Raw genomic sequence first — 27,460 nt, 5'->3', positions numbered from 1 at the left:
CTCTGGCCGCTGATGGGAAACCAGCAGGCACCGAGCAAGGGTTGGACCCCGGTTGCGGTGCCAGGGGGTTCCAGCCACCCCCGGTCGGGTCCCAGTGCCTCCCCGCTCCTCTCGGCCTCGGCCACGCAGTGCTCGGCGGTTGGAGCCCCAGGGTGGGCACGGGGTGCTGTGCCGGTGCAGGCAGGGGGTCGGGACCCAGCCGCCAGCCCCTGCCACCCAGCTCGGCGGGCTCGTCACCGCGCCGGCACGAGCCACGAAAGGACAAAGCCACCGGGAAAGCAAAGCCGCTCTTCCCCAGCTCCCCCTGAACCCGACCCTCACCCGCTGTGACCCCCAGGGCAGCAGCGCTCTCCTGCCCCGGCTCCCCCTGCACCCAAAAAAAGCCACAGGGCAGCTGGTGAGAGCCCATCCAGCTCCTTCCCCGGGGAGCCAGCGGGCACCTCCGCGTGCCCTCAAAACCTGGCCGTGACCGTGGCCGTCGCGCCCACGGCCCGCATCCCCTGGCAAGGATGCCGCAGCGGGGCCGCATCCGGCACGACCCCGTGGGGCTGGGGCCCGGCTGCACCCCCGGCCGGGGCCCAGCGCAGGAATGTGCTCCAGCCGGCGGGTGTTTACTCGTGGCCGGGTGGCTGGAGGGTGGTGAAGAGCAGAACTTGCGCTGCGGGACCCCTGTTTGGAGAAGGGATTTCCAGCTCCTTCCACATCTGCTGCCCATCCTGGGATAGGGCTGGGATGGGGTTTAACCCTTGGCAGCCGGGGTGGGAGGGAAAGGGATGACGCCCCCCACCCTGAGCATCCTGTAGGGCTAAGGGTGGGGGGGAGCCCCGGTGCAAACCGTCACCCTGGGGTGCTGCCTACATCACCCCGGGGGCAGGAGCACCCGGGATGCTCATGGGGAGCGCGGTCCCTTGTAGCTGGTCCCCAGGGATGCTCCAGGCATGGGGGGCAGCCCCCCGGCAGGGACAGCCACGCCAGAGGACAATAACGCCCCAGCAAATCCCCCCCCCACACCCACCCGGGAGGCAACGACAGGCGGCCCTGCCTGCACCAGCGCGTTTTTCTCCTCTTACCCCAACCTGGAAATCCCTGGGGGAGCAGGGCCTGCGGTGTAGAGCCTGGCCAGAGCCCCCCAGCCTCCCTGGGACAACCCCCCCAGAAAAGCAGCACCCACAGCGAGCAGAATCATAGGCGACTGGGGGGGGGGGGAAAAGGCGAGCCCCCTCCTTTGCCCTGCGCAGGAGCGTGGGGTCCCCAGCTCCGGCCATCGCTGCCGGCCTCCCCCCGGGAATCCGGGACGGGCCCGGGGGGGCTGGCGGCGGGGCCGGCGGAGCTCCGGGGGCCGGGCCCGGGGGAGCCGAGTGGGGGGGGGGGGTCCAGCCAGGGCGGGGGCGCGGGCAGCACCTCCCCCCTTCCATCCCCTTCCCTCCTTCCCTTCGCTTCCCCTCCCCCCGAGCCGGTCCCCTCCTCCTTCCCCTCCCCGCCGAGGGCAGCCGGCGCCGTCCCGTCCCGGTCCGGGGCTCGGGGGGTTGAGCCGCGGCTCCGCTCCGCTCCCCCCCCCCCCCCCCCCCCCCCTCCACCATCCCGGCGCTGCCGCCGCCTGCCCATGCGGGTGTCCCGGGTGGGCGGCAGCCGCCGGCCCCCCCCGCCCCGGCATGGCCCGGCTCTCCGTCAAGGAGCACTTGGACGGGATCCTCTCCGACTTCGAAGGTGCGGCCGGGGCTACGAGAACCCCCCCCCCACACCGTGGGTGACCCCCACACACACCCCGGGGGCTGCGAGACCCCCACTCGGGGCTGGGGATCGGGGGGGGGGGGATGCCCCCCGAGGGCTGGGTATGGGGGGGGGGGGATGCTGCTGGGGCTCGGCTCGGGGGGGGGGTAGGAGCTGAGCATCGGGGGGGGGCTGCCCTCATCCCCCCCCGGGGGCTGGGTAGCGGGGGGGGGAGAGATGCCCCCCCCGGGGGCTGCGCATCGGAGGGAGACGGGATATCTCCCCCCCCCCCCCCCCCACGGACTGGGCATCGTGGGGGGCTGCGCTTCCCCCCCCCGGGGGGGGGGCTGCGCATGGGGGGGGAGCGTGGGTGCTCTCGGGGGGGGTGGGGGGGGGATGCGCCCGTGGGGTGGGCACGGGGGGGAGCTGCAAAGCGCTCCGGGGAGGCTGGGGGCTGCGTGTGTGCACTCCACCCCCCCACACACACCCCCCCGTGTCCGCGTGTGCACGAAGCCGGCCGGGGGCTGCGGTGGGGGGGGGGGACGGACGACGGGAGCCGCCTCCAGCCGCGCTCCCCCCGCGCCGGCCGGGCCGCAGGAGGCAGCGGGACGCCGGGGTTTGGGTTTCTCCCCCCCCCCCCCGCCACTATCGGCGGCCGCTTCCCGGGGGCCGCGGCGGGAGGGGCCGGGGGGCAGCGGGAGAAGGGGGGGGGGGGGCGGCGAAACCCGACCCCGGGGCTGCTGCTGCCCTCGCCGGGGAGGAATGTGTGCACCTACCCCGGGCACCTTAACCCCGCCGCTGCCGGGCCCCCCCCCACCCCCTGCACCCCCTCCCCGATCCCTGCCATCCCCCCATCCCCCCACCCCTCCTAAACCCCCTGCCACCCCCCAAACCCCCTGCCACCCTCCCACCCCCCCATCTCCCCACACCCCCTGCCACCTTCTCATCTTGCCCTGCATCCCACCCCCCCCCCCTTCCACTGCTGCTCCCCCCCCCCGTGCCCCTCACTTCAGACACGGTCTGGGGTCTGGGTGAGGAGGGGTCAAGGGCCAGGGGCAGGTTTGGGGTGAAAGGAGGCATTTTGGCGTGCTCCCGGCGGTGCCGACGCAGCGGGATGGATGTGGGGAGGGGGACGCCGGCCCCGTGGCCCCCCCAGCAGCCTGGCCGGCAGATCAGGACAGGACCGGCCAGAGAAATACCTGCCCCGGGGAGAGCTGTTATTAGCAGCACCCGCGCCCCAGCCCCTGACCCCTGCCCAGCCCCGGGCACAGAGGTGAGCCGGGAAGAGGACAGGGACGGGCCCCCCCACCACCCTGCTGCCCCCGGCACTGCCGGCACCACGGCCAAGCCAGGGCGGCAGCCACGAGGCCAACGAAGAAGAAGGCGAGGGCGGCCTCGTGCCGGCGGGTGCCATGCCGGGGCACACTGGGGCACATGCTGGCGCGGCAGGGATCAAGGGGTGCAGCGTGGGCCACCCCCCCCCCCCGCAGCCTCCCCGCCGGAGGCAGCCACCCGCCCCGCTTGGCAGAGGGGGTGAGGAAGGCTGCCCGGTGGGGGCCTGGGCTCCCCCCCCCGCACGCTCCGGGGGGCCGGGAAATCAGCTGGCGGCACCAAACGGTGCCGCTTTGGCAGAGCTGGCAGGAGCACGGCTTCTGGGGGGGCCTCGCACCGCGGCGGGAGGGAGGGAGGGAGGGAGGGGGCGGCTGCATGGCAAAGGCGCTTCCTTCCCGCGGGGGCTTCGCGGGGGTCCCAGCTGCTCAGACCTGCCACGGCGGTGCCCGGCCGGGCCAAGGTACCCAGAGGGAGAGGGGCCCCCACTGCTGCCAAGTGCCCGGTGGCTGCTCCCCCAGGAGGCTTTGCACCGGAGCCAGGCACTGTGATACCCACGGGGTGGCGGGGTGGTCCGCGGGGGGGGGGGGCACATTCTCACCACCAGCAACCCCGGGGCTGCGGCGTGAGCTCCTGGTTGCTGTCACAGCCGCGTGGGAGGCCTGGCTGCAGCCTCCAGCGTGGACTGTGATGTTACTGCTGTGTGTAGCGATAGCTCTGGCCTGCCTCAGCATCAGTAGGCTTCAGGGTTAATGCCTTGTTAAGGGGGCAGGAATCCTTCCCAGCATGGCTGTTTGGATGGATGCAGGGGGAGAAGAGGGTCAGGCGGGGATCCGGTTACTCGGGGCCGGATCCCTTACAGGGGGAATAAAGCGGGCAGTGTGCTGCACAGGGAGCCGGCGGCACCGGCTGGCCGGGTGCAGATAAACCACGGGGAACAATGATAAAAACCGCAGCGAACAATGCGACAGGGCCAGGAGGCCGCCAGTGCCGAGCTGGTTTCCCATGTGGGATGGGTTCACAAACGGCTCTTTGCCCCCCTGGCTGTGCGGGGGGCACCTCCAGGTGCTGGCGCGGCACGGCACGGCTGGGGGTCCATGCATGGGGCTGGCCGTGGGGTCGGCTGGGGAGGGGGCAGAGCCTGGCGGGTGCCCGGCCACGGGTGCCATTGGGTGCCACTCTCATGCCGCCGTCTCTCTCTTTCTCTGTCCCCAGCGCTCAAGAAGTCGTTTGAGGTGGAGGATGGGGACGAGGCGCCCGGCTCCCCACCGGTGTCCCTGCTGCCCTCGGGCACCGGCGACAGTCACCGGCCACTGCAGCCCAGCCACCCACCCTGCTCGGGCACCGCCACCAGCCCCAGCCCAGCTCCCAGCCCCGTGCTGCGCAGCCGGCTCGGCACCAGCCTCTCCGCCGGCCGAGCCAACGGCACTGCTGGCACCGGCATCGCCCGCGTCACCTCCTTCCAGACCCACCGGGGCTTTGCCGCGGGGCCGGGCAGCGACGGCGAGAGCCTCCGCAGCTCATCCTCCAGCCTGGAGAGCCCTGCGCCCACCGGGCCCCCCCAGCCACCGGGCACCCCCCCGGCCACCAACCCCGGCCTGAAGAAGATCCCGTCCCACAGCAGCGTTTTCCCGGCGGAGGTGGAGCATCCCCTCCGTGGGGCCGCCGCCAGCCACGGCTCGCTGCCGGCGCTGGACCTGCACATTGCCGAGGAGCCGGGGATGGGGACCCCCCCGCCGGACCCCTCGCCATGGGGCACCCGGAGCCCTGCGACCCAGCCTCGAGCTCGCCAGCCTTCCTCCTTCTCCTCCTCCTCCCCGGCCCCATACGATGGCACCGAGGCAGCCCTGGGGCTGCCCACGCTCCCCGAGGGGCCGGGGGGGCGGTTGCCGGAGGGGTGGGACGCTGCCCCCCCCCGCGCGCTGCCCCGGCCGCAGCTGAGGGTCAGCCTCGGTGCCAGCCCTGGCCTGGCCCACCGGCCCCCGCCGCTGCCCCGGGGCCAGGGGGAGGCAGCCCCGGCCCCCGCCGCCCCTTCCCCGGGGAGGGCTGAGGGGCTGCCGCCGCCGCCGGCCCCCCAAGCTGCTCCCTTCAAGCTGGTGTCCCAGCCGCAGACGGTGCAAGTGAGCTCCCAGCCTGCCTTCCTCGGGGGGCTGGTGCTGGTGCCCGCCCTGGGCACCCTGGCACCGACCGGTGGAGTCGGGGCGAACACCCCCAGCGCCGGGCTGGCGGGGCCGTGGGGACCCTGCACGGTGGCAGCGGTTCCTGGCGAGGCTGCAGACGGCGGCTGGGCTGCGGTGACGCCGGAGCACGGTAGGACTCGCTCCTGTCCCTTCTCCTCTCTTCCCACCGGGACCCCCTTGCCGGGTGTGGTGTTGCCAAACCTCCCCGCTGAGCCCCGCTGCCTTCAGCCGCCCCGGCGCTGCCGATGCCGGGGAGAGCATTGGTGCAGGGTGATGGTGATGCTGGGGACGGAACGAGCTGCGCCGCCTCGCTACTCCCCACCGGTGCCGGAGGCCACGGGGCGCGTTTTATGCCGCCCGGCACGGCGCGGTGCGTGGCGCGTAGCGGAGGGGGGGCTGTACAGCGCGGAGCCCGGCGCGGCGCTGGCAGCACTCCCGGCCCGCCCGGCCCCGGGGTGCCTGGCGAGCTTCCCGCGCCGCCCCGGCACTAATTGTTTTCCTCGGCGTGGGGAGACAGGTCGGGACACATGTGCCCCATCGGCGGCAGCGCCGAGCGCCGGGGCCCTGCGCGTGCCGGCTATCGCTGCGATCTTGTCCCGCATCCAGCACTTTCTTCCCCTCTCGTCCCCTCTTGCCTTGGCACGGGGATGGATCCTGTTCCTCCCTTTCCCGTGCGGGCGGAGGAGGTGGCGGGGGGCCAAGATGCGCTCGGGCGTGCTCAGCGCGTGCCTCGTGCCGGCGGGAAGGACGCGGGGCTCCCCGGCACAGCCGTGCCTTCGGCTCCCACCGCGCCGGCATGGGCGCCGCCGAGCCCGTGCCCGTCCCTAAGCACAGGGCGGGGGACCCCCAGCGTCCCCCTTCCCGGCGGCTGCTCCGAGGGAGGCTGGAGGGCGCCGGGGTGGCCGGGAGACGGCCGCCACTGCCGGTGCTCCCTGTTTAGTTGCTTGGGGCTCATTGCCCGTCTCGCTGGGGTGTCATGAGAGCCGCCGTCGCCGGGCTCTAAGTACTGACGCCGGCGAAGGCATCCATACATCTGCTGCGGGCTGGGGTGAATCATCCCCCAGCAATGCCTGTGGCCGCGCTGCCCAGCCAGCCCAGCTGCCCGTCCGACCCGTCGCTGCCCCGCGGCATCTGGCCGGGGTGGAGGGGACGGTGCTAAAGGCCGAGGCGGGGTGACGGGGACACGGCGGGACACGGCGCTCGGGGATGAGCCGGGGGGACGGCGGGGCTACCGAGCGTGGCGCGCCCAGGCTGCGGAGCAGGGCGCGAGCCGGCGGGCAGCGCGTGGGCACCGGTTGCCCTGCAGATGGCTTGGGACTGGCGGGCGCTGCTCAGGCGCAGCGGTTTGTCTGCCAGGAAGAGGTGGGGATGCGCCGTTTCCTTTCCCGGGAGGCCACCACGGCCCTCAGCCGGTGGCACCCATGGGTGGCCCTGGGGCAGCCGTGGCACCCTCGGTCCCACACCCCGTGGGAGGAAGCGCCAAGCAAGCCGGCGACCGCCGTGTTTCACTTCCATGCCGAGCGAGCACCCGGGTCGCCCACGCAAGGCCCCGGGCGAAGAGGAGGAGGAGGAGGAGGAGGAGCAGCGGAGGAGGAGCCGTGGGCTGCAGCCGTCCTCCTCGCCTTGCACCCCAGGAGCCATTTGGCCCCGGTGACCAGCTCTCGGCGGCGGGAGCAGCCCCAGCTCTGGCCAGCTCGCCCAGGTAGGGACGGCCGCGGTGGCGGCGGGTAGGGGAGCGTGTGGGCAGGGGGGTGCTGCCGTCAGGGCAGGGTGAGCCCCTCGGTCCCTGGTCCCTGCGGGCAGGCACAGGGTTTCGCCCGCTGGCTCACTTCTGCTTCTGCTCAGTGCCGGCACGCAGTGGCCCCCGGTCCCGTGCCGTGGCTCCCACCCGTGTCACAGCCAGCCAGGCAGGATGGCTCCGGGTCCGGCCGCGGATGGGGATTGTCACTGCTGTCCCCTTGGGTCGCGTTTGGTGCTGGGAGAGGTGCTGGCATTTCTGGGTCACACTCGGCCGGGCAGGTAGAGCCGCGGTGAGCTCCTCGCCAGCCTGATGGGCATCTCTCCCTCTGCATCCCCCAAATCCGCCATCCCTTTGCCGGATGGGTCAGCTCCCTCTTGCCCACCCGATCCGGAGCCACGCTCTCCCCATCCGATGGCCAGTTCGGCGCGACGGCGAGTGGCCAGGCTGGGAGCTCCTCTCCCAGCTCATCCTCTCCCAGCACCCTCCACCCTCGGAGCCTTATTACAGGCTTCCCCAGGGAACTGGCTAATTAGCCCCGCATCAGTAATTAAATCCATGGAGGAGACCACGGACCCGGGATTACTCGTCCCTGCCTGGAAAATAAGAGCATCTTTAATAAGTCCTCGAACAGGTCTGGCTGCAGGAGCCATTAGCCCGGGAGCTGTGTGGTGATGCCGAAGAGCTTCCACGTGGCCGCCCGGCTGCCGGCCATCGCCAATGGGTCTTTTCGGCAGCGAGGGCAGGGACACGGGAGGGGGGCTCCAGCCCCACAGGGGAGGTGGTTGTGGGTGCAGCACCCAGTGCAGCCACGCGTGCCACGGCCCCATCCGCTGCTCCCTCCGGCTCTTTGTGTGTGCTCGGTGCTGCACGAGGTGGTGGGTGACAGCCAAGCCCCTGTGTGGGTGCTGCACCCCAGGAGCACCCTGGGGAGCTGGGGGGGGGGGGTGTGCAAGAACCACGTCCTGCCTGCACCCAGCCTGTGCTGGCCGGCCACCCTGGGTGGCTCCAGGCAGCTGCTGCATCACTTGGTTCTGGATCTGTCCCACTGCCGGGGGCTGGCGGGGAGCGGGGTGGGGGTGCAGGGGGGCCAGTGTCCCCCCAGAGCGGTGGCGTGCCCAGGTGAGCATTGGGGGGGTGCCACCTCCTTGCCTGCATGTGGAGCACCCCGGCGAGTGGGTCCCGGCAGGAGCAGGCCCCCTGCGTCCCCTCGGCCCCCCCGGCTGGGTGTCACTGCTGTCACCAGGAAGTCCCCAGCTCTTTCGCCACTTCCGAGGAACAACCCGACCCACGGGAACAGGCGAGGCGGTGGGTTTGCACCCACCAGTGGGCACAGGGTGCTGGGTGCTCCCCGCACCAGGATGCTGTTGCCGTGGCAACGGGTTTGTTCGGCTCCATCACCACCTGGTACCCCCCAGGCTGGCTCAGGCCAGATCCTGCCTGCATGTCCTTCGTCCCCAGGCTGCATGGCGTACGGCCGCGGCCTCGGCAGGGTGGCTCGGCAGCCTCGGCCATCGGCAAGCTGCCGCTCGAGCATCGCCGACGCCAAGAACTGGCTGGCACATATGTGGCAGGTGGGGAGGCTGCGGTGCGGGGGGGACGCAGGCGCCGTGGGGCACTGCGGCAGCGGGGTGGGCGGCGGGACCACCACCCTTCACCTCGCCGTGCCATGCCCGTGCTGCGGCTGGGCACGGGTGCTGCTCGGGGGGACACAATGCAGGGTGGTCCCTGGTGCCAGAGAGCCAGTGGGCGCCAGCGGGGATGATGCCCGCAGCCGAACGCTCCCGCTCCCCTTTGGTGCCACCGCAGCTACTCATGGGGGTGATGGGTGCCATGGGGGGGGGTATCCCTGTGCTGGGGGTCCCCGTCCGCGCCGACCTGGCTGGAGGCCGAGCGGTGCTGGGTGGGCACAGCCGGGTGGGCACCTTCCCCACCTCACCGGGCAACCGGCAAACTTGGCGCAGGGGCTTGGCTGTGGCGGGGAGGGGGTTGATGGGGAAAGGGGGGGGGGGGGGAATATTGCCATGCTGGTCATGTGTGGGAGCAGCAGCCTCGCCGGCGCTGGGTTTGGTGCCAGCCGGGGGCTGGCGGAGGAGAGGGGGCCGGGCTGCGGCGCTGATGCTGGGGATGGGGATGGCACCCAGGGGACCCCCCCCCCCGACTGTAGCGGGGTGCTGAGCGAGGCCACCGCGCCGCTGAGGTAGGACCTGAACCATGGCCGTGCCGGGCAGCAGGAGGAGGAGGAGGAGGAGGAAGAAAGGGCTCGGGGCCCCCCCCCAGGCTGCCACACAAAGGGTTGGGGCGGGTGTGGGGCTCTGCTGGCCCCCAGGTTGGGGCATGCTCCGGGCATCGTCCCCCCCCCCAACCCGGGCAAACCCTACGCGTTCCCGGGGCTGCGGGTTGTGCCGGGGCTCGGGCTGCCCCTCCCCAGCACCCCCCACCCGGGGCGGCAGGATGGTGCCCCTCGCCCCGGCAGGGGACGAGGTATTTGGGGGGGGGGGGGGGCACGTCCCGGAGCCCCCGGGTGCGCCGGAGGGGATGCGGCGGGAGGTGGCACGGCAGGGGACGGGCACGGCAGCCCCAAGGATGCCGCTGTGGCATCTCCCCGGTCCCCCTTCGCCCGTGGGGTGCCCGGGGGGGGGGGGCGGCGTGCCCCGTTGCCGTGCGGAGCTTCGCCGGCTGCCAGGAATGTGCCAGGGCTGCGTGCCCGCCGGGGTGGCTGCTGCTGGGGCAACGGTGCTGGCGGAGGGGGTGGGCACCGGGGGGGTCCGGGCTCAGCCGCCTTTGCCCACCCGTGTAGGGAGCAGCCTGGAGTCTGAGGAGCACAGCATGGAGCCGTCGGCTGCGGCAGAGGAAGAGGAGGAGGAGGAGATGCCCCTCACGGCGGCGTCCGGCCCGGCGGGTTGCCAGCTCTTCGGTTACGTGGGAATCGAAGCTGTGCTCGATCAGATGAAAATCAAAACCATGAAGACGGGCTTCGAGTTCAACATCATGGTTGTGGGTGAGCACCGGACGCGGGGTTTGGTTCTGATTGGGGCAGGAATCCTGTCTGCCATGCCACCGTGCCAGGGGAAATCATGCTTTTAAGAGATTTAAAGGGATTTAAGCAGCAATAAATTGGAGAGGAGCAACATCCCGTATCCATAACATAGCGATGCTGATGGGTGAGCTCATCTCGACCTCCGGGATGCTCCCAAGTGGGTACCGAGAGGTTATCGCCTTGGGGGAATAAATTTATTGGAGGTGCAAACCAGAGCTATCCCAACCTCTGGGATGCTCCCAAATGGATACTGAGTTGTTATCGCCCTGGGGGAATTAGTCTATCGGGGGGGGGACAAACTGGAGCTGCTGGCGTCTCCACAGGGCAAAGTGGGCTGGGGAAGTCAACGATGGTGAACACGCTCTTCAAGTCCAAGGTGAGCCGCAAAGCCTCACAGCCCGGCCAGGAGGAACGAATCCCCAAGACGGTGCAGGTGCAGTCCGTCACCCACGGTAAGGTCACCACCATGGGGTTGTGTCCCACCAACCCTACGGATGCGGCCTCAGACCCCTCCTCGGTCCCTTGCTTCTCCCCAATGTTTGGTCCCTGCTGACCCACATCTCTGCCCCGTAGTCATCGAGGAGAAGGGTGTGAAGATGAAGCTGACAGTGACGGACACGCCAGGGTTTGGGGACCAGATCAACAACGAGAACTGGTAGGACACAACGGGGTGCAGCATCCCAGCTTGGTGGGTGGCGATTTGGGGTGGGGATTGAGCTCAGATGCTGTCCCCCAACTCCTCATCCTCAGCTGGGACCCCATCATCAAATACATCAACGAGCAGTACGAGAGGTACCTGCGCGAGGAGGTCCTCATCACCCGCAAGAGGAAGATCCCGGACACCCGGGTCCATGGATGTGTCTACTTTGTCCCCCCCACGGGTCACTGGTGAGTCCCCACTCACAGTACCCGTGGGTGCTCCCTGCTTGGTGGTGGGGTCACCCTGGGGGGATGATGGTGGTGCGGGTCACCCCAGGATGATGGTGGTCCCTGGCAGGCTGCGCCCACTGGACCTGGAGTTCATGCAGCGGCTCAGTAAGATCGTCAACGTGGTGCCGGTGATCGCCAAAGCCGACACGCTCACCCTGGAGGAACGGGCAGAGTTCAAGCAACGGGTGAGGGCAGGTGCCCGAGGGGCTCCCAGGGTGCCCCGTGTCCGCCCCCAACCCCAGCTCAAGCCTCGTATCCCACAGATCCAGGAGGACCTGAAGACCCACGCCATCAGCGTGTACCCACAGGAGGACTTCGACCAGGACCCAGATGACCGGCTGCTGAACGACAGGATTCGGGTGAGTGTCAGGATGCCGGGATTGGGAATGCCGGCCCCTGGGGACCACCCTGGGGGAGAGGTGGCCCCTGGAGGAGCCCAGCAGCACCCCGGGTGAGCACGCTCCTCTGTGCCGGCAGGAGAAGATCCCCTTCGCCGTGGTGGGGGCGGACCAGGAGCACCAGGTGAACGGCAAGCGAGTGCTGGGCCGCAAGACCAAGTGGGGCATCATTGAAGGTGAGCGGAGCCCCTTGCACCCCCAGCCCTCCCCTGGTATGGGGGGGGGGGGCCGACAGGGGTGTGGGAAGCAGCACCCGTGGGCACATCCCTGCCTGAGTGGGTGCTGGGGGGTGCAGATGGTGGCATGGAGCTGTGCCGGTGCTCCGGTGGTACCCGGAGCCTGCCGGGATGCGTTTCCCAGGCATCCCTCCGCCGCCCTGCCCTCCTGCCTGCACCCTGCCAGCCCTGCTGCCCGCTCTGCCTTGCTTTGCAGTGGAGAATCCGGCACACTGCGAGTTCCCCCTCCTGCGGGACCTGCTGATCCGGTGAGAGGGGGATGGGGTGGGGGGTGCTGGCACCCTACGGGGGGGGGGGGCGGCGGCGAGGGTTGGGGGGCAGTGATTTGACACCCTTCCTCCCCCGGCAGGTCTCACCTGCAGGACCTGAAGGACATCACCCACAACGTCCATTACGAGAGCTACCGCGTGCGGCGGCTGAACGAGAGCAACCGGGCAGCGCTGAGCCCCCTCAACGGGCTGCCCGGCAAGGGTGAGGGCAGCAGCAACCTCTGAGCCACCATGTCCCCGTGTCCCCCCCTCCCCAGAGTCACCGCTGGACCCCTGTGGCAGTGCCTGTCCCCTGCCCACCAGTGGCTGTGCCTGGACCCTGCCTGGGGTGAGGAGCCTCCTGAGAGTGCCAGGCTGCCCCAGGTTGGGTTCCCCGAGCCCTCGTCCCCAAGCTCCACCATGGGCACAGACCCCCTGGACTCTGCACAGCATTAAAGATCGACCCAGAGCCTTCAGCCTTCGCCATCATCATCCTTCTGCTGGACCCCCCGCTTCTGACATGCCGCCACCCTCCTATGCTGCTCCAGCCGCTGGGGCCATGGGGTGAGATCCCCCCCCACAGTGCTGCCAGGATGCCCGGTGCCAGCACCGGCCGGGCACCCCGGGGAAGTGGCGGTGCTGCCGGCAGGGTGCTGGTGGTGCCGTGGGTGGCCGGGGCAGGAAGGGTGCGGGTCCGCTCCCCACAGTCACCCCCCCCCGCCCTGCCCGGTGACGGCAGCTGGTACAGCCGGACTTTGAGCCGCTTATCAGGTGGCGGAGGTGCCGGGAGGGGTGCGGATGTGCCGCCCGCAAGCGTGTGGGGGGGCTACACCTGACCGCTCCCCGCTGTGGCACCCCCCTGTCAGGGGCACCCAGCACTGGGTGCAGTCCCCCAAACCCCTTGGGCAGACCCCACGGGTGCTGGCTGCTGGCCCTGGCACGGTGTGGGGATGGAGGTGCTGGGGCAGCCCCCCCCCGGGGGTGCATGAAAGGCCCCTTTGTGCCTCCCGCCGCAGGCAGGACTGGGGTGCGGTGGCCAGGATGGTGGCACACGGTTGCCTCCCTGCCCCCCCCCCCGCCACCTTGCCCCAGCCCTGCCGCAGGGCTCAGCGTCACCGCGAGCGCCGGCACCCTTCGCCCGGCCCCACGTTAATGATCCACCTGCCCGTGCCGCTGCCGCCTCGAGCCCCCAGCAGCCGCCCCGGCGAGCCGTGCCCGGCAGTGGTGGCGGTGGCGGCAGAGCCGGGGGTCCTCGGGGGGCCGGCAGCTCCCTGCCCCGCGCCCCACCCCTCCGTCTCAGCACCCAGATAAGAGCGGCTGCTGGCAGCACCCATTTCCGAGTGCACGGCGTGGGTGGGAGAGCTGGCCGGGACCATGGCTGTGGCGACGGTGAACCTCCGCGCCGTGACCTCCTGGGTGGGCATCGCCCGGCTCTTTGCCATCGTGCTGTCCTGCGTCGCCTTCAGCTTGGTGGCCTCCACCAGGGACTTCATGGGTCCCTACGGGACGTGGTGCATGTTCACCTGGTGCTTCTGCTTCGCCGTGACGCTGCTGGTGCTGGTGCTGGAGCTGCTGGAGCTCTACCCCAAGCTGCCGCTCTCCTGGGACGACTTCACCTCGGCTTTCTCCATGCTGGCAGCGTTGATGGTCTTCACCACCTCGGTGGTCTTCCCCTCAACCTTCATCAGCAGCCCCTGCAGCAGCAGCAAGTGTGCCCGGCAGGCCGTGGCCACCACCGCCTCCTGCCTCTGCTTCCTTGCCTACGCCCTCGAGGTGGGGCTCACCCGCGCCAAGCCAGGGGACATCAGCAGCTTCCTCTCCACCGTGCCGGGGCTCCTCAAGGTCTTCGAGGCCTACGTGGCTTGTCTCACCTTCTCCTTGCTGGATAACTACAGTTCGGAAGCCGGCCTGCAGTGGTGCGTGGCCGTCTACTCCATCTGCTTCATCGTCACCTTCCTCATCATCATCTTCACCATCGGCCGGTGCCTCGCCTACATGCCTTGCCCGCTGGAGAAGATGCTGGTGGGCTACAATGCCTTGGCCCTGGTGATGTACATCACCGCCACCGTCCTCTGGCCCCTCTACAGCTTCAGGGGGAGGAGGCGCCCTGACCCCTGCGGCAGGAACTGCTGGTGGGACAAGTACCTGGGGGTCACCTTCCTCACCATCTTCAACCTCGTCGCCTACTTGGTGGACCTGATCTACTCTACCAGGATGGTCTTCATCAGGGCACCTCCCTAAGGGCTCCGGGTGACGCCGGTGGGGCGAGCGGTGGTGGGATGCTGTTGGGTGCTGGTGCAGGGCTGCCGGCGGAGCTGAGGAAGAGGCCAGACGCCTCGGAAAGCTCCTTCTCCCCACGCTGGAGCAGAGAGCCGTGGGGTGCTCCTGGGGGTGTGCTCGGCCTGGTGCCCCATGGGCTGCCTGGCTGCGGGGAGCAGGGGGTCCGGGAGGGGCACACCAGCGTGCTCCTGAAACCCTGGAGCCGGGGGGGCTTTGGGATATTAAATTGGATTATTTTTCACTTGCTTCTGCCTCCTTTCTTCCCCTTCCTGGCTTTCTGTGGGATCCTCCCCGGTGGCACGGGGGGCTTGGGGGTGAGAAACCGGGGGGGGACACCGGCATTGGTGAGGGGGTGCTGGCAGCCGCATGGGGACACTGGCAGTGGCACGGGGTGGGGCATCGGGCTTCAACAAATCCTCTTTTCTCCTCCTTGTTGACTCGGCACCGGAGTGAAGCAGGGCATGACCAGGAAAAACCCAACCCGGATGCCTTTGCCTTGGCAGCGGCACAGGACCCTGCCAAACGGGTTCAGGAGGAATGTGGCTGCTGGCGGGGTGGGGAGGGTGGGGGGGTGGCACTGAGAACCCACCAGGTCCTCATCACCACCACTGTGACCCCAGCAAGAGCCCAGCTGGGTTTGGTCCGAACCATGCTGGCAGGAGCCCCGTGCCTGCTGCTTTACCCTTCGGGGGCTGCCAGGGAGTCCCCTGCCTGGGGGGGACACGGGGGGGGGGGCTGTCACCCAGTGCCACCAGAGTGGCACCGGGAGAACGGTGGCACCGCAGGCTGGTATACCAGGAAGAAGGCAGCAGAGCGGTATAGGCAGATAGGGACCGGTGCAGGCAGGGGAAGGTGTGCCCAGCAGGCAGAGCTCCTGGCACGGTGCTCCCGGATGTGGGATGGGTGCCCCGCAGGGCACGCCAGCGGGTTTTGGGGCCACCGTCCCCAGCCCACGCTGCTCCCTCCACCGCTGCTTGCCCCGGCCCTAGCCACAGCCTGGGGCCATCCCTGCTCCCTCAGGGCTCCCTGGGGGCTACGGAGCGGGGTCCCCAGCACCACAAGATGGCACAAACTGGCTGCCATGGTGGCTGCAATGGGGGAAGGCGATGAAAGAGCCCGGACCCAGCCTTGGACACTGCACGGCACCCATGGGTGCCATGGTGCTCGGGTGAGTGCGACCTCCATGCCCTGTGCCAGGGCCACCACGGTGGGGGGTCCCAGCAGCGCCGGTGATGGCAGTGCCACAGGCTGCAGGGTGGCTTGGTGGGTGTCCCCTTCACCCAGTCCGTGTCCCCGTGGTGGCCATCACCCCGGGACCATGGCACCCTGGCACCGGATGGGCTGCTCCCCAGCACCCCGGGCAGCAAGGCTGGAGCGTGCCGTGGCGCTACCATCACACCAAGCAGCACGGCTCAGCCTTTGCGCTCCTGGCAGTGCCGTGGGAGGCACTCGCAGCCTCCAAGGCAGAATTTTTGGAGCAAATAAAGAGAAAACCACACCGGCCGGCTGCAGCCCTGCCCAGCGCCCAAGCGCAGCTATTTTTAGTGCCCGGGTTGATTGAAATTCATGGAGGAAAGAGGCAGGGGAAGCGCGGTGACGGCGGTGGCTGTCGCCGGTTAGGAGTTGTGGCGCTTCGTGCCGGTAACGTGTTTGGCTCTGGATGGCATGCGGGCGGTGCTGGCACATGGAGTACGGTGAGGCTGGGGTGCAGGGGGCCGGGCTGGCAGTGGGGTGCAGGTGAGTGGGTGGAGGAGTAGGGGTGCAGGAGGAAGTTTGGGGGGTTTCAGCTGGGGGGGGGGACCAGCCCAGTCCGGGAGAGCCCAGCCTGGGAGCCCCGTCGGGGCTTTGATCCTGGGGGTAACCCCCAGCCGGGGCACACGGTGGCTGCTGAGGGTCCCCGGGAGCAGCCGGGACCCCGGTGCCGTGCCGTGCCGTGCCCTGCGGAGGGAGTCCCAGTGCCGTGCCGTGCTGGGGAGCACCGGTGCCGGTGCGGTGCACCGCTGCCAGTGCCGGTGCGGAGCCGGTGCCGGTGCTAAGTGCGGTGCCGGTGCCGGTGCAGTGCGGTGCCGGTGCGATGCCCGTGCCGGTGCCGGTGCGGTGCAATGCCGGTGCGGTGCCGGTGCCGGTGCATTCCTCCCCCTAGGGGTCGGTGTGCCGCGGCGCGGGAGGCGGTGCGGGAGGCGGTGCGCTCCTGCGCACGGCCCGGGGCGGCCGGGGCACGGCGGCGGCGGCGGCGGCGGCGGGGAACGGGCACCGCCGGGGGGCCCGGGTGAGTGCGGCCGGGACGGGGGGCGGCGGCGGCAGCCCCGGCCCCGCGGGGGGATGCGGCGGAGTTGGGCCGGGCGGGAGGGGAGCGGTGGGGAGGGGGACGGCGGAGCCCGGGCCGGGGCGGGAGGGGGGGGGGGGGAGCGGTGCCGGTGCCGCCGGTGCTGGCCCCGCGGTGCCCGGAGCCTGCCGCCGCCCGGGCATCGCCCGTTCGTCCCGGCAGCACGGCCGGTCGGAGTCCCCGGGCAGCCCCCGAGCCCACCTCGGCTTCGGACGGGACGTCCGCCACCCGCCCCGGGACAGCCCCGGACCCCCCCGGGCCGGTTTGAGCTCCCCCCCCCCAGTGCCGGGCTGGGGCAGAGGACGCGGTGCCCCTGGGGTGCCCCGTGGTCCCCGGTCCCGGGGTCCCAGGGGTGCCCCCTCCCTCACCACGCCCTGCCGTATGCCGGGGCCGCCTCTGCCCCCCGGCCCGGGACAGCGGGGTCCCAGGGCTGGGCGAGGAGCACCCCGGGGGGGCTTACGGCTTCCCGCAGCCCGGTACCAGCACCCAGCCCTCTCCCTTGTCAGTAGGGTGCCCCTGTGCCCCCAGGGACGCCCCTGTGTCCCCAGCTGGACAAGCTGCCCCCCCCAGACAAGACCCCCTGCGAGCCCCCATCTGCCCCCTCCAAGGCCTGATCCCTCATTCAGGGTGACTGCCTGGGGGGGGTCACATCCCCTCCCTGCCCCTCGGGGCTGGGGGCCACGGTCAGGAGCCCCCTGAGCTGCTCCATCACCCATCCTGAGCATCCCCAGCCGCAGCTGGAGCGAGGGTGAGCGGGGCAGCCCGGCAGCGCTGCTGGCTGGGATGGGTGCTGGGGTCAGCCCCGGGGTGGGGGCTCCAGCTCCTGCCCTGGGAAGGGATGTCCCACACCAGGGACATGACCTGGGTGCTCCCCAGAAGCAGGTCCCCGGGGCAGGCCGGAGCGTGGGAGCCCATGGCGGGGGTCCCCGCGAGCATCGGCAGGTCTGATCCCATCCCGGCGTCCCTGCAACCCTCTCGCTGCGCCGGCCGCCTCGGTCGGGCGTGGATGTGGCATCTCGAAAGGATGGCACCGTATTTTGCAGGGACACCCATGCACCAAGGCAGCTGCCTAGGGGAGTGGGTGACGGCCTGGCAGGGAAGAGGTTAACGCCAGGGGAGTTTCAGGGTGCTGGGGAGTCCCCAGCCGGGTACACCCAGGCTGCTTCTCACACCGGTGACCTCACGCCACTGCCATGGCAACAGCTCATGAAGTCACCGGTGCCGAGAGCCGCCTCGAGCGTGGGGTGATGGGATGGGAGCGTGGGAGGCTGCCGAGCGCTGTCCCCCCACTCTCACCGCACCCTCCGGGTCCCCCCAGAATGAGCTGTGCCCCCGCCGACGCCTGACCCCTTCCCTGCTTGCCCTGCCTGCCCTGCCCGTGCCACCATGCTCATCAAGGAGTACCGCATCTGCATGCCGCTCACCACCGAGGAGGTGAGTGGGGGGCAGTGGGGGGGGCCAAGGCTGCCTGTGCCCCTGGGGCCAGGCAGGAAAGGGGGGTGTCGGTTGGGAAGAGGGGTGCAGAGGCAGGGGGAGCCCTGAGCCCCCAGCCATGGGTGCCAGGGACAGCTCGGCTGCAGGGACCCACCGATGGAGGGGGCTGCGGGTGGGGGTCCTGTACCCACAGCAGTGGGGTGCCAGGGGATTGGGTCCCTGCCCGGCAAGGGGCTGGGGGACACGGCGGCCCCCTTTGCCGTCCTCTCGTGGCACTGTTTGTGGCAGGGAACATCTGCCTTGGCTGAGCTGCCAAGGTGTGCTTTGGCCACGGCCATTGGGCTCAGGATGCTTTGTGCCGGGTGCTGAGATGTGTTTTGGGGTGCAGACAGGGGGGGTGTCCCATCCCTGGGCAGGGTGACCTTGGGGCATGGAGCCCAATGGCAGCACTGGGGGCTGCTCAGGGGCAGCCCAGTCGCAGGACCATGGGATGAGCCGGCAGGCGAAGGGCACCGGGGGTTTGGGTGGCCCTGGCACCGCAGCACTTGGGGCGGCTACTCTGATGGGGAACACAGGCTCAATCCCAGCTCCAGCAGGGAGCCTGAATCCCTGTCGGCAAACAGCAGCGATAGCCGGCAGCTGGTGGCATCCCCGGCCAAAGGTCGCTCCTGAGCGCCTGGTTCCAACGGGGCCGTTTCAGGGAGCGGGGAGCCGCGGTGGTGGTGCCCACGCTGGGCAGCACCAGCACTCCCCAGGCACCGGTTTTGTGTTCGCACCTGGGGAAGGTTTTCAATTAGGCAGAGAGGGGCAATAAGATCCCGCTGGCAGTTAGGATGATGGATGGGATCTTCAGCGGAACAATAAAACACTTATTGCGTGGCTGCGTCATCAAATACACATGCACACACATATATATTCATATACATCTCTCTCTATATATATATATATATAGTTTTCTCTGGCTCCCAGGTAGCTTGCTGAGCAGAAAGCCTCCAGGCACTCTGCAAGGCACTCAGACACTGGGGAAGAGCCAGGAGGGCAGCATCTGGCCCTCGCCCGGGTGCTGGAGCAGCCCAGGGGCAGGGGGCGTCAAACAGGGTGCCCTGGGAGACCCCTGCCCACTGCCCAGCTCAGGGTCTGTCACCCCTTTGCTCCGTGCCTCAGTTTCCCCTCTCAGTGGTGCAGCTGGAAACCTGTTAGCCCGGCAAAGAGAAGCCCATCCCAGGCACCGGCTCTGCTGGGAGGGTGCCGGGGCAGGGGATGGCAGCGCTGAGACTGGGCGCTGTGGTTCCAGTACCGCGTAGGGCAGCTCTACACCATCAGCAAGCACAGTCACCAGGAGAGCGAGAAGGGCGAGGGTGTGGAGGTGGTGAAGAACGAGCCCCACGAGGACCCCATCCACGGTCCCGGCCAGTTCACCGAGAAGCGCGTCCACCTCTCCAGGTGAGGCTGCAGCTCCGGCAAGGGGTGCTGGGTGGGGAGGGGGCCCTGGTGCACCGGCTCTGTGCGGCAACACCACGGTGGGGAACATGGAGGCATCGGGGTGGCTCCATCCCTCCCTCCAAAATTCCTGGGGAACATCCTTTTCTGGGTCGATGACACCCTGCAGTGTGGCTGCACCTATCTCCCAGGGTTGCATCCATCTTCAGGGACTGTCCCTGTCTCCCAGGGGTGTACCCAAATCCTGGAGTGCACCCGTCTTTGGGGGCTGCGCCCAACTTTGGGGGCTGCACCTATGTCTCAGGGTGTACCCATCTCCTGGGGTGCGCTTATCCTGAGGAGCTGCACCCATCTTCAGGGGCTGCACCCATCTGTGGGGGCTCTCTCCCAGGGTGCACCCATCTTCCATGGGGTGCGCCTCTCGCTGGGGGCCACACTTATCTCCTGGGGTGCACCCAGCTTCAGGGCATGCACCCATCTTGCGTCTCCTGGTGGGCACCCATCTCCGGATATCGGAGCTGCGGCGCGGGGCTCGGCGGGGATGCCCAGGCTGCTGCTCAGCCCATCCCTCGGGGTGTCCCATGCGCAGCCCTGGGTGCCCGTTGAGCAGCCGCTGGCACCCAGTGCTGCTGTCCCCGTGTCCCCGCCACTGGCTGCGGCACACCGCGGTGCGGGCATCGGCTGCTCCCCCGCCCAGGGAGTCGCTGGCGTGAGACGGGCTATTTTTAGCCATAGCACTCACGATTCCCCTCTCGGGGATGGTATTTATAACGCCTGCAAATGAATCAAAACTCACCTCCCCGCTCCCCTGCGGGCCTGATCCTGCCCTGGGAGCGTGGGCAGCCATGGGGTGCTGGGTAGGGTGGACAGGGGTGCCTGGGGGCAATGGGGGCATCCTGGGGTCCTGGTCCTGGGAAGGTGGAAGAGGTCCTGGGGAAGGGGTGGGGGTGCCCGGGGAGGTGGTAAGGGTGCCTGGGGAGGAGGTGGGGGTCCTGGGGAGAGGATGGGGGCACTGGGGTAGAGGTAAGGGTCCTGGAGAGGTGGCAGGGGTCCCTGGGGGGGTCCTGAGGTGCAGGTGAGGGTCCTGGGGTGCAGATGAGGGTCTTGGGGAGGTGGCAGGGGTCCCTGGGGGGATGTGTGCTGGGGTGCAGATGAGGGTGCTGGGGAGGCGGCAGGTGTCCCTGGGGAGTGATGGGGTGCAGGCGAGGGTCCCTGGGGGGATCCTGGATGTGGAGGTGAGGGTGCAGGAGGGGCGCTGGGGTGGAAGTGAGGGTCCTGGGGAGCAGGTGGGGTCCCCGGGGAGAGGATGGGGGTCCCAGAGCTGGGGCCGTGCTGTGGGGGGCTGCATTCAGTGGAGCAGGGCCGGGTGGCACTGGGCAGGGCTGTGCCCGCCAGCCGTATTCTGCCCTGAGCGGAGTCCCCCCCGCCGCTGCGGTCCCCCCGCAGCAAACTGCCGAGCTGGGCACGGGCGGTGACCCCCCGCATCTTCTACATCACGGAGAAGGCCTGGAACTACTACCCCTACACCATCACTGGTGAGCCCCGGGCAGGGCTGGGGACGGGCACCACCGGGCACCCTGCCCCTCTCCGGTGGTGACAGCGGTGGGCTGCCGGGAGAGCCCGGCCGTGGCCACTTCCCGGTCTCACCGCTCCCTCTCTCCCCTGTGATGCCACCCGGCGATGCCACCCCACGGTGCTGCTGTGCCACGGTGTTCCTGCAGAGTACACGGTAAGGAGATGGTATGGGGGGACCTGGCCCCTTCCCCAGCACCTGGCATGGCTGAGGAGGGGGCACTGGAGTGGGTGTCCCTTGGGGTCAGCATCTTTAAGGGTGGGCATCCCTCGGGGTGGGCATCCCTGAGCGTGGGCATCCCTCAGAGTGGGTGTCCTTGGGGACGGACATCCCTTGGGGATCAGCATCCTTGCGGCTGGGTGTCCTTTGGGGGTGGGCATCCCTCGGGACAGGCATCCCTCAGGGGCCGGCTGACGGCTGCTCCCTGCAGTGCTCCTTCCTGCCCAAGTTCTCCATCTACATCGAGACCAAGTACGAGGACAACTGCGGTGACAGCGAGAATGTGAGTCGGTGCCGCAGCTGAGACCTTGGCAAACTCATTGCGGGGTGGGGGACACACACACATACACGTGGCCGGTGCCTCTCACCCTCCCTCCCCTCCCCAGATCTTCCGCAGCGATAAAATCCTGGGCGACCACGAGGTCTCCTTCCTGGACATCGCCTTCGACGAGATCCCCGAGCGTTACTACCGCAGCTTGGAGGTAGCACGCGTGGGGACGAAGGGGAGTTCCCCGGGGCCATCCCCTTGTCCCCCCATCTCCGGGGGTGGCTTCACAGCCCCGTTCTGCCGCCCCCCCCCGCAGGACCCCCGTTTCTTCAGCTCGGCCAAGACGGGCCGGGGGCCGCTGCGGGAGGGCTGGCGTCAGCACACCAAGCCCATCATGTGCTCCTACAAGCTGGTGAGCGTCAAGTTCGAGGTGTGGGGGCTGCAGACGCGGGTGGAGCAGTTTGTGCACAAGGTGAGGGGGGTGGGGGGCCGAGGCCGGGGTAGGGGGAACATTGGGGGGACGGTGACAGGATCCTGACCCCCGTAGTGCATCACAGGTGATCCGGGACATCCTGCTGATCGGACACCGGCAGGCTTTCGCCTGGGTGGACGAGTGGTGCGGTGAGTCCGCGGGGCTGCCCCCAGGGGGTGAGGGTGGGAGACACGGTCCTCGGGGTGACCCCGAACCCCCAGGGTGGGAGGGGGCTACGGGTTTAACCGCCGATGCCACTAACCCCACGGGCAGCTCCCGCTCTTCCTCCCTGGCAAACCTGCTGCCTGCATCGCTTGCTCTGCTCCGCTCCCCCTGCCCTCACGCCTGCCTGCACCCCCGCACGCTGCCTGCTCCGCCGCACGCCTGGGGAAGGCTTGGATGAAGCAAGGGGTGGGGAGAGGAGCCCCAGCATCCCTGCCTGCGCTGCCTGCACCCCCGGTCTGGCAGGGAGACACGCTGCAGGCAGCTGCCACGTGCGGACGTGGGGACGGGAACCCCGGGTTTGGCGATGGCCGGCAGCGGGCGCGGGGTCGTGCCGGCGAGCGGCTCTCTGCCTTCCAGACATGTCCCTGGAAGAGGTCCGGGCCTTCGAGACTCAGATGCAAGTGGCCACAAACCAAAAGCTGGGGAGTCAGCACCCCTAAACCCCGCCGCGTGGGCAGCCCTGCCGCACGCTGCCTGCAGGGGACGGAGACCCCAGACCCTGCTGCGCTGCCCGCAGGCGGGTGCAGGCAGGGGGGCTTGTGCACGGTGCACACCGAGCCCCCCCTGCACCCCGTGGCGGAGGGTTCCCCCCCGCCTGGCCGTCCTCCCCGTGCATCCCCTGCCTGCGCTGTCTGTCTATCCCTTCCCCGCTGCTGGCTGGGCTGGTGCCGGAGCGGGGGGCTGGCTGCACTGCCCAGCGTCCCCCTCCCTGCCCCTCTGTCTGTCCCCAGTCCTTGTCCCTTTGCCGGCACCCAGCTTCGGGGGGAGCCGGTGTGTGGGGTGCAGGATGCGGCCGTGCTGAGCGGCCCCAAGCCCGGCTGTGCTCGGCAGGGATGACAATGGAGGAGGTGCGGCGCTACGAGCGGGAGACGCAGGAGGCCACCAACGAGCTCATCGGCCTGGTGGCACCCGCCATCTCGGTCAGCGAGGTGGGGCAGCCCACGGCCACGCACTCGGCCCCCGCCAGCGCCCCCTCCACCCCCCTCAGCGACGAGCCCCCCGATTTCCTCGCTCCCCCCAAGACTCGCCCGCGCAAGAAGTCGGCGCCGGAGACCCTGACGTTGCCTGCGCTGCGGGAACGCGCCAGTGCCGAGTGATGCTGGCGGTGCCGCACCGTGCCACCTTCCTGGCCAGACTGCCACGGCCCCTCCGACGGGTGCCAACCTCAGAGAGGGACCCGCTGTCGGGGCGTGGGGAGCCCCAGGGGGATACCAGCCTCCCTGAGCCATCGTGGGTGCCCATGTGGGACATTGCCACCATCGCTGGGCCAGGCCCGCTGGCTGCACAGGGAGGGGATGCCAGGCCAGCGTGGGTCCCCGGCAGATGCTGCAGGGGCTGGTTCGCTCAGCGCCACCCGCCCTGGTTTCCTCAGGGGCCACCGAGCCTGATGAGCAGCAGGGCTGCGGCAGCCGGTACCCGTGTGCCATGGCCGGGCTGGGTGCTGGTGCCAGTCTGAGCAGCTGCGGTGCTTGGCGAGCGATGCTGGAGCACCACCCTGCAGGGTAGGCACCGGCAGAGGGGCACAGCATGTGTGACAGTGATGGTGACAGCCGGGTGCTGGGCTGGGGCTCCCTGTGGGACCCCGGGGGTTGCACAGCCCCGTTGGATGGCAGGTCCCACAGTTGGGGTCCCCTTCGTCATCCCTCCAGAGGCCATGGCCACCCAAGTGGGGCTGGGACAGGCTCAGCCCTCTGTTTTCTTTGGGAAAACAAAGGCCTTTTTGGAAATAAAGCTCAAGACACGGCAGCCGGCTGCCGGTGGTGGTTTATTCAGTGCCATGGAGGGGTGCCATGCCTGTGCCAGCATGCTGTGTTCCCCGGGACTGGACGTGTGCAGCAAAGGATGGCTGGATCGCTGATCCGTGTACCGAGAGACGGGTTCCTGGGATGGGGCCACGAGGGGCTGGGGGTCGGGTAGGCAGGGCAACACTGGCTGCATGGGGTCAGCCCAGCCCTGGGGCGATGCTCCCAGCTGCACCAGCAGCACTGGGCTCCCCTCCCTGCCAGCCATCACCATCCTCCAGCTCCTCAGCACCCGGCACAGCCAATGTCACTGGCCCCAGCAGGGTGATGTAGTAAGAGCTGCAGTAGACGGGTGCCTTGTTGGGACTGGAGTAGACCTGCTCTGGCCGGAGCGAGGCGAAGGGGTTGGTGGCGTAGCCCATGATGTGCATCTCGAGCTCCACCAGGATCTGCAGGGAGGACTTCAGCTCCTGCTCGCTGCCGGGAGAGGGGGAGGATGGGCCCCGTTACTGGCCAGCTGTGCCAGTATGCTGGGGGCAGCGGGGCCACGCTCACCTGTAAACGGTGAAGAGGACAGGCAGGCGGTAGTCCCGCAGCAGCAGCAGGGTGGGCAGCCAGCCCGCCAGCAAGTCTGGACAGGCATGGAAACCTGTGGGGACACAGCAGTGAGGGTCCCACCTCCCTCCTGGCCCACCCCGGCCCTGGGGAAAGGCAGCTCTAACAGCACCCACTCCGCCCTGGAGAACCGCAGGGTGTGTGGGTGATGCTGGCAATAGGGTTTGGCAGCAAGGTGGGTCCCATCTCCCCACCACCATGGGGGCAGTCCCAGCCCTGGGTCCTGGGCTGAGCCACCACACCAAGACCTGAAGGCAGAGACCCCTTTGGGTGCTGCTTGTACCTGCTGACTGGCAGGTGGGTGACACAGGCAGGACGCTGAGTGTGTGGTGGGACAAGGCAGCCAAGCCCCAGGGGGTCACCCTGGCTGCTCCGGCTGCCTGTTGCGGCTTGGTGCAAAGGCCTGGGCATGACCCAAGCCACCAGCAGGCTCGGCCCCAGGTGCTGCCAGGGTGCTCAGGGACTACCCTGCCAGGGACGTCCTGCTCTAGGCAGTGGGGTGGCAAGGGGCTGGGCGGCCAGCTTGGTCACTCACCCGGGTGAAAGCCCACCACCAAATCAGGGCGGGCGGCCAGCTTGGTCTCCACGTGGCTCTCCCAGAAGTCGTGGTAGAGTCCCTTGTAGCTGCTGAGATAGACCCTTCCCTGGGGCGCCGGCGTGGCCAGGGGTGGCCTCATGATGGGTCCATCGACCACGTCCACCCCCACCATCACCACCTCCATGCCCTGGTGCCCCGGGAACATGTGCGTCAGCTCGTCGTAGTCCGTCAGCCGGGCATTGAGGGTCTCGACGTGGGATGCCCCCACTACATGCACAGTGAGGGCCTTGGCGAGGGGGTCGATGCCAAAAAGCTGCAGCCCCAATCCGATGGTGAGTGGCCGTGAGTGGAAGTCAGTGACCAGCCGCCGGACAGATTCACGCAGCTCCCCATCCTCTGGCCGGGGCTTCCCAGCGTTGGCCCAGAGGAGGGTCATGTACCGCCCGGCCAGGATGGCGCCCAGCTTCTCCTCCAGCTGCCCCTGCATGGAGAACCAGTCGTCCCAGCCCTTCACATCCTGGGCAGGTTTTGTCCAGGTCTCTGTGGGGAAGGGGATGTCTCCTGGGGGGGGGATAGGGAGAAGTGTTGGAGGTCGCAGTGGTGGCCCCACAGCCCAGGCTGCCTGTCCCACATGGGCTGTGGGGGTGCTGGACCCAGCCACAGGGGCTGGAGCCAGGAGGAGGGACCCCACATCCCTTCACAGGACCTATGCAGCCTGGGGCAGGGCGGGGATCAGGCAGGTTGGAGGGAGGACACACAGCATGGGAGCAGCATCCCCTGCCCTACCTGTGAAGACGAGCCACTCCACCAGCCTATCTAGGGCCACCAGCTTCAGCTTCTTGCAGAACTTCTTGTGCAGTGGCCAGTTGGCACGCTGGCATGCCACGCCGCAGTAGTACACATTTTGGCACCTGGGGAGAGAGGCAGCGTGCCCAGCTGCGGGGGGGGGCAGGATCCAGTCTGCTGAGCCTGGCTCCCTGCCACCCCCTCCCAGGGCTGCATTGCTGTTTTGCGGGTGCCCTGGGGCTGGAGGTTGGGCATCAGGGCCAGACACCCCCAGTTTCACCCTGGCCACTGGGCTGGAAGCGAGGGGATGGATCCAGCCCCATGCCATCAGACCACCTCCCCCGGCCCCATACCTCTTGCATCGTCGGAGGCTTTTGGGGTCGGGGAGGGCATTGGGGAGCTTCTTGCACTCGGCACAAAACTTGAAGGTGTCCTCCATCTTCTGGAACATGTCGAAGTAAGTCCGGATGCCGAAATCGCTGCCACTCTTCCTCCCATCCATGGCAGACCTGCAGATGTCATGGGGGCTGATGAGCAGGATCCGGCCCACACTGCTCTGCCATCATCGCGGGGCTGATGTCCTCCCTCCAAGGCTGCCAGGATTTTTAGCTCTGGTCAAAAGCACCCTGGCCCAGACTGGGTGGGGATGGGGAGCTGGGCTCCCTGAAGGGAGCTGGGGAATGGGCTGGTGGAGGGGTGTACCCAGGAGCTCTGTCAGAGCACCCTGCATGCGAGCTGAGCTGGGAGACTGGGATGAGCCAGGGGAGATGCTCCAGCTACCGGGGGGGGGGCACATATGGGATGCTTTGGCTGGGGGGGGGAGGAACATGCCCCCATGGGTGCTCACTCACTCACTTGTAGTCCTCGTAGCTCTTCATGTTGAGCTTCTGGAGGATGACGTGGGACAGCCCTGGCACGTTGCGGTCCATGGCCTGGAAGCCCAGTGAGTCCACATCGGGTGCCCTCGCCACCGGCTCCTCCGCGGGCTTCTTGGGGCGGCCGGTTTTGGGGGCAGTGCCTGCCTTTTGCTGGGCCATGGTGGTTGCGGGAGAGCGGGAAGCGGGCGAGGGGGTCGGCTCTTGGTTCCCTGGGTGCTGCCGGGGTCCCCCACGCCGCCCGCCGCCCCCGCGCCGCCTCCCGCCTGCCATCCCGCTGCTCGTCCCCGGCTGTGGCGGCGGGGAGGACGGAGGAGCCGGTTGATGCCGGGCAGCTCTGGTGCACATCCCGCTGCCAACGAGGGAGGGCTGGGCTCAAATGTCAGCCCCAAAAAGATAGCAGCGGAGGAGAGCGGCCGCGGCCCCTCTGCCAGGAATCAGATAGCGGAGCTATTCTGGTCATCCCCTCCCAGGGAACGGGCCAACCCGCTCCGGGGGTCCGGCACCCGCCCCGAAAGCCGCCGGTGGTGGCGGTGGGGTCCCCCGAAACCCCTTCTTCCCTGGAGCTACACCTTCACCGCACCCCTGGGGGGAGCTGGGGTGGCTGCCCAAGCCCCTGGGTCCATTCCCCTCTGTCCCCATGGGGCCTGCCAGCCCCCCGCCGTGAGGCCCCTACCCCATCCCGGCCTGTGGGGACCCCCCCCCTCTCCCTCAGGGCCCTCACTGGGGCGTGAGCGAGCGGCTGGGTGGGCACTGCGGCCTCTGCCAGCAGTAGGGCTGGGGCACCAGCTGGGCTCCCCAGGGGCACGCCAGGCCGCAGGGAGGACACGGTGCCCCTGCAGCACCCCCCCCGACCCA

General features: G+C 69.3%; 4 protein-coding genes across 8 annotated transcripts; 3 read left to right on the top strand and 1 right to left on the bottom strand.

The window, feature by feature from the left end:
• Positions 1 to 1,637: 1,637 nt before the first annotated feature.
• Positions 1,638 to 12,320, top strand: SEPTIN12 (septin 12). Of its 3 annotated transcripts, none has more exons than XM_075018310.1 (11): positions 1,638 to 1,707; positions 4,255 to 5,349; positions 9,758 to 9,958; positions 10,321 to 10,449; positions 10,571 to 10,652; positions 10,748 to 10,885; positions 10,995 to 11,112; positions 11,191 to 11,286; positions 11,405 to 11,501; positions 11,758 to 11,809; positions 11,911 to 12,319. In XM_075018310.1, exons 1-11 carry the CDS (start codon positions 1,653 to 1,655, stop codon positions 12,053 to 12,055), a joined length of 2,208 nt encoding a protein of 735 aa, XP_074874411.1. In that variant the 5' UTR covers positions 1,638 to 1,652; the 3' UTR covers positions 12,056 to 12,319. The 3 variants fall into 3 exon arrangements, with proteins under 3 accessions (XP_074874411.1, XP_074874410.1, XP_074874412.1); XM_075018309.1 differs by lacking the exon at positions 1,638 to 1,707 and adding an exon at positions 3,971 to 4,104 and having other exon boundaries at positions 11,911 to 12,320; XM_075018311.1 differs by lacking the exons at positions 1,638 to 1,707; positions 4,255 to 5,349 and adding an exon at positions 6,904 to 6,921 and having other exon boundaries at positions 11,911 to 12,302.
• A 214-nt stretch (positions 12,321 to 12,534) lies between these two features.
• On the top strand, positions 12,535 to 14,313 carry LOC142025687 (myeloid-associated differentiation marker-like). Its single transcript, XM_075018320.1, has one exon. It carries the CDS (start codon positions 13,184 to 13,186, stop codon positions 14,048 to 14,050), a length of 867 nt encoding a protein of 288 aa, XP_074874421.1. The 5' UTR covers positions 12,535 to 13,183; the 3' UTR covers positions 14,051 to 14,313.
• A 2,150-nt stretch (positions 14,314 to 16,463) lies between these two features.
• LOC142025688 (cytoplasmic phosphatidylinositol transfer protein 1-like) lies at positions 16,464 to 23,792 on the top strand. 2 transcript variants are annotated; one of them, XM_075018321.1, is made up of 9 exons: positions 16,464 to 17,849; positions 19,144 to 19,292; positions 20,736 to 20,824; positions 21,011 to 21,018; positions 21,293 to 21,364; positions 21,468 to 21,563; positions 21,666 to 21,821; positions 21,907 to 21,970; positions 22,878 to 23,792. In XM_075018321.1, the coding sequence occupies exons 1-9, from the start codon at positions 17,802 to 17,804 to the stop codon at positions 23,141 to 23,143; spliced, it is 948 nt and encodes a 315-aa protein (XP_074874422.1). In that variant the 5' UTR covers positions 16,464 to 17,801; the 3' UTR covers positions 23,144 to 23,792. The 2 variants fall into 2 exon arrangements, with proteins under 2 accessions (XP_074874422.1, XP_074874423.1); XM_075018322.1 differs by having other exon boundaries at positions 22,404 to 23,021.
• A 1-nt stretch (position 23,793) lies between these two features.
• On the bottom strand, positions 23,794 to 26,978 carry MSS51 (MSS51 mitochondrial translational activator). Of its 2 annotated transcripts, XM_075018315.1 has the most exons (6): positions 26,583 to 26,970; positions 26,081 to 26,236; positions 25,728 to 25,852; positions 24,939 to 25,502; positions 24,344 to 24,437; positions 23,794 to 24,265 (listed from the first exon to the last, which is right to left on the bottom strand). In XM_075018315.1, exons 1-6 carry the CDS (start codon positions 26,948 to 26,950, stop codon positions 23,989 to 23,991), a joined length of 1,584 nt encoding a protein of 527 aa, XP_074874416.1. In that variant the 5' UTR covers positions 26,951 to 26,970; the 3' UTR covers positions 23,794 to 23,988. The 2 variants fall into 2 exon arrangements, with proteins under 2 accessions (XP_074874416.1, XP_074874417.1); XM_075018316.1 differs by lacking the exon at positions 24,344 to 24,437 and having other exon boundaries at positions 23,963 to 24,343; positions 26,583 to 26,978.
• Between the last annotated feature and the right edge of the window lie 482 nt (positions 26,979 to 27,460).

This window comes from Buteo buteo, chromosome 29 (assembly GCF_964188355.1).
Source record: "Buteo buteo chromosome 29, bButBut1.hap1.1, whole genome shotgun sequence".
Taxonomy (NCBI): Eukaryota; Metazoa; Chordata; class Aves; order Accipitriformes; family Accipitridae; genus Buteo; species Buteo buteo.
This window is presented reverse-complemented; position numbering and strand designations above follow the sequence as displayed.

Bases quoted from the DNA above. Each gene is read 5' to 3' on its own strand.
- LOC142025687 (XM_075018320.1), top strand. From the start codon at position 13,184: ATGGCTGTGGCGACGGTGAACCTCCGCGCCGTGACCTCCTGGGTGGGC.
- LOC142025688 (XM_075018321.1), top strand. From the start codon at position 17,802: ATGCTCATCAAGGAGTACCGCATCTGCATGCCGCTCACCACCGAGGAG. The intron at 21,564-21,665 runs GTAGCACGCGTG...CCCCCCCCGCAG, and splicing joins GTTACTACCGCAGCTTGGAG to GACCCCCGTTTCTTCAGCTC. The intron at 21,971-22,877 runs GTGAGTCCGCGG...TGTGCTCGGCAG, and splicing joins CTGGGTGGACGAGTGGTGCG to GGATGACAATGGAGGAGGTG.
- MSS51 (XM_075018315.1), bottom strand. From the start codon at position 26,950: ATGTGCACCAGAGCTGCCCGGCATCAACCGGCTCCTCCGTCCTCCCCG. The intron at 25,503-25,727 runs GTAGGGCAGGGG...TCCCCCCCCCAG, and splicing joins GGAGTGGCTCGTCTTCACAG to GAGACATCCCCTTCCCCACA. The intron at 24,438-24,938 runs GTGAGTGACCAA...GTGTCCCCACAG, and splicing joins GGTGGTGGGCTTTCACCCGG to GTTTCCATGCCTGTCCAGAC.
- SEPTIN12 (XM_075018309.1), top strand. From the start codon at position 4,002: ATGCGACAGGGCCAGGAGGCCGCCAGTGCCGAGCTGGTTTCCCATGTG. The intron at 11,287-11,404 runs GTGAGTGTCAGG...CTGTGCCGGCAG, and splicing joins TGCTGAACGACAGGATTCGG to GAGAAGATCCCCTTCGCCGT. The intron at 11,810-11,910 runs GTGAGAGGGGGA...CTCCCCCGGCAG, and splicing joins CTGCGGGACCTGCTGATCCG to GTCTCACCTGCAGGACCTGA.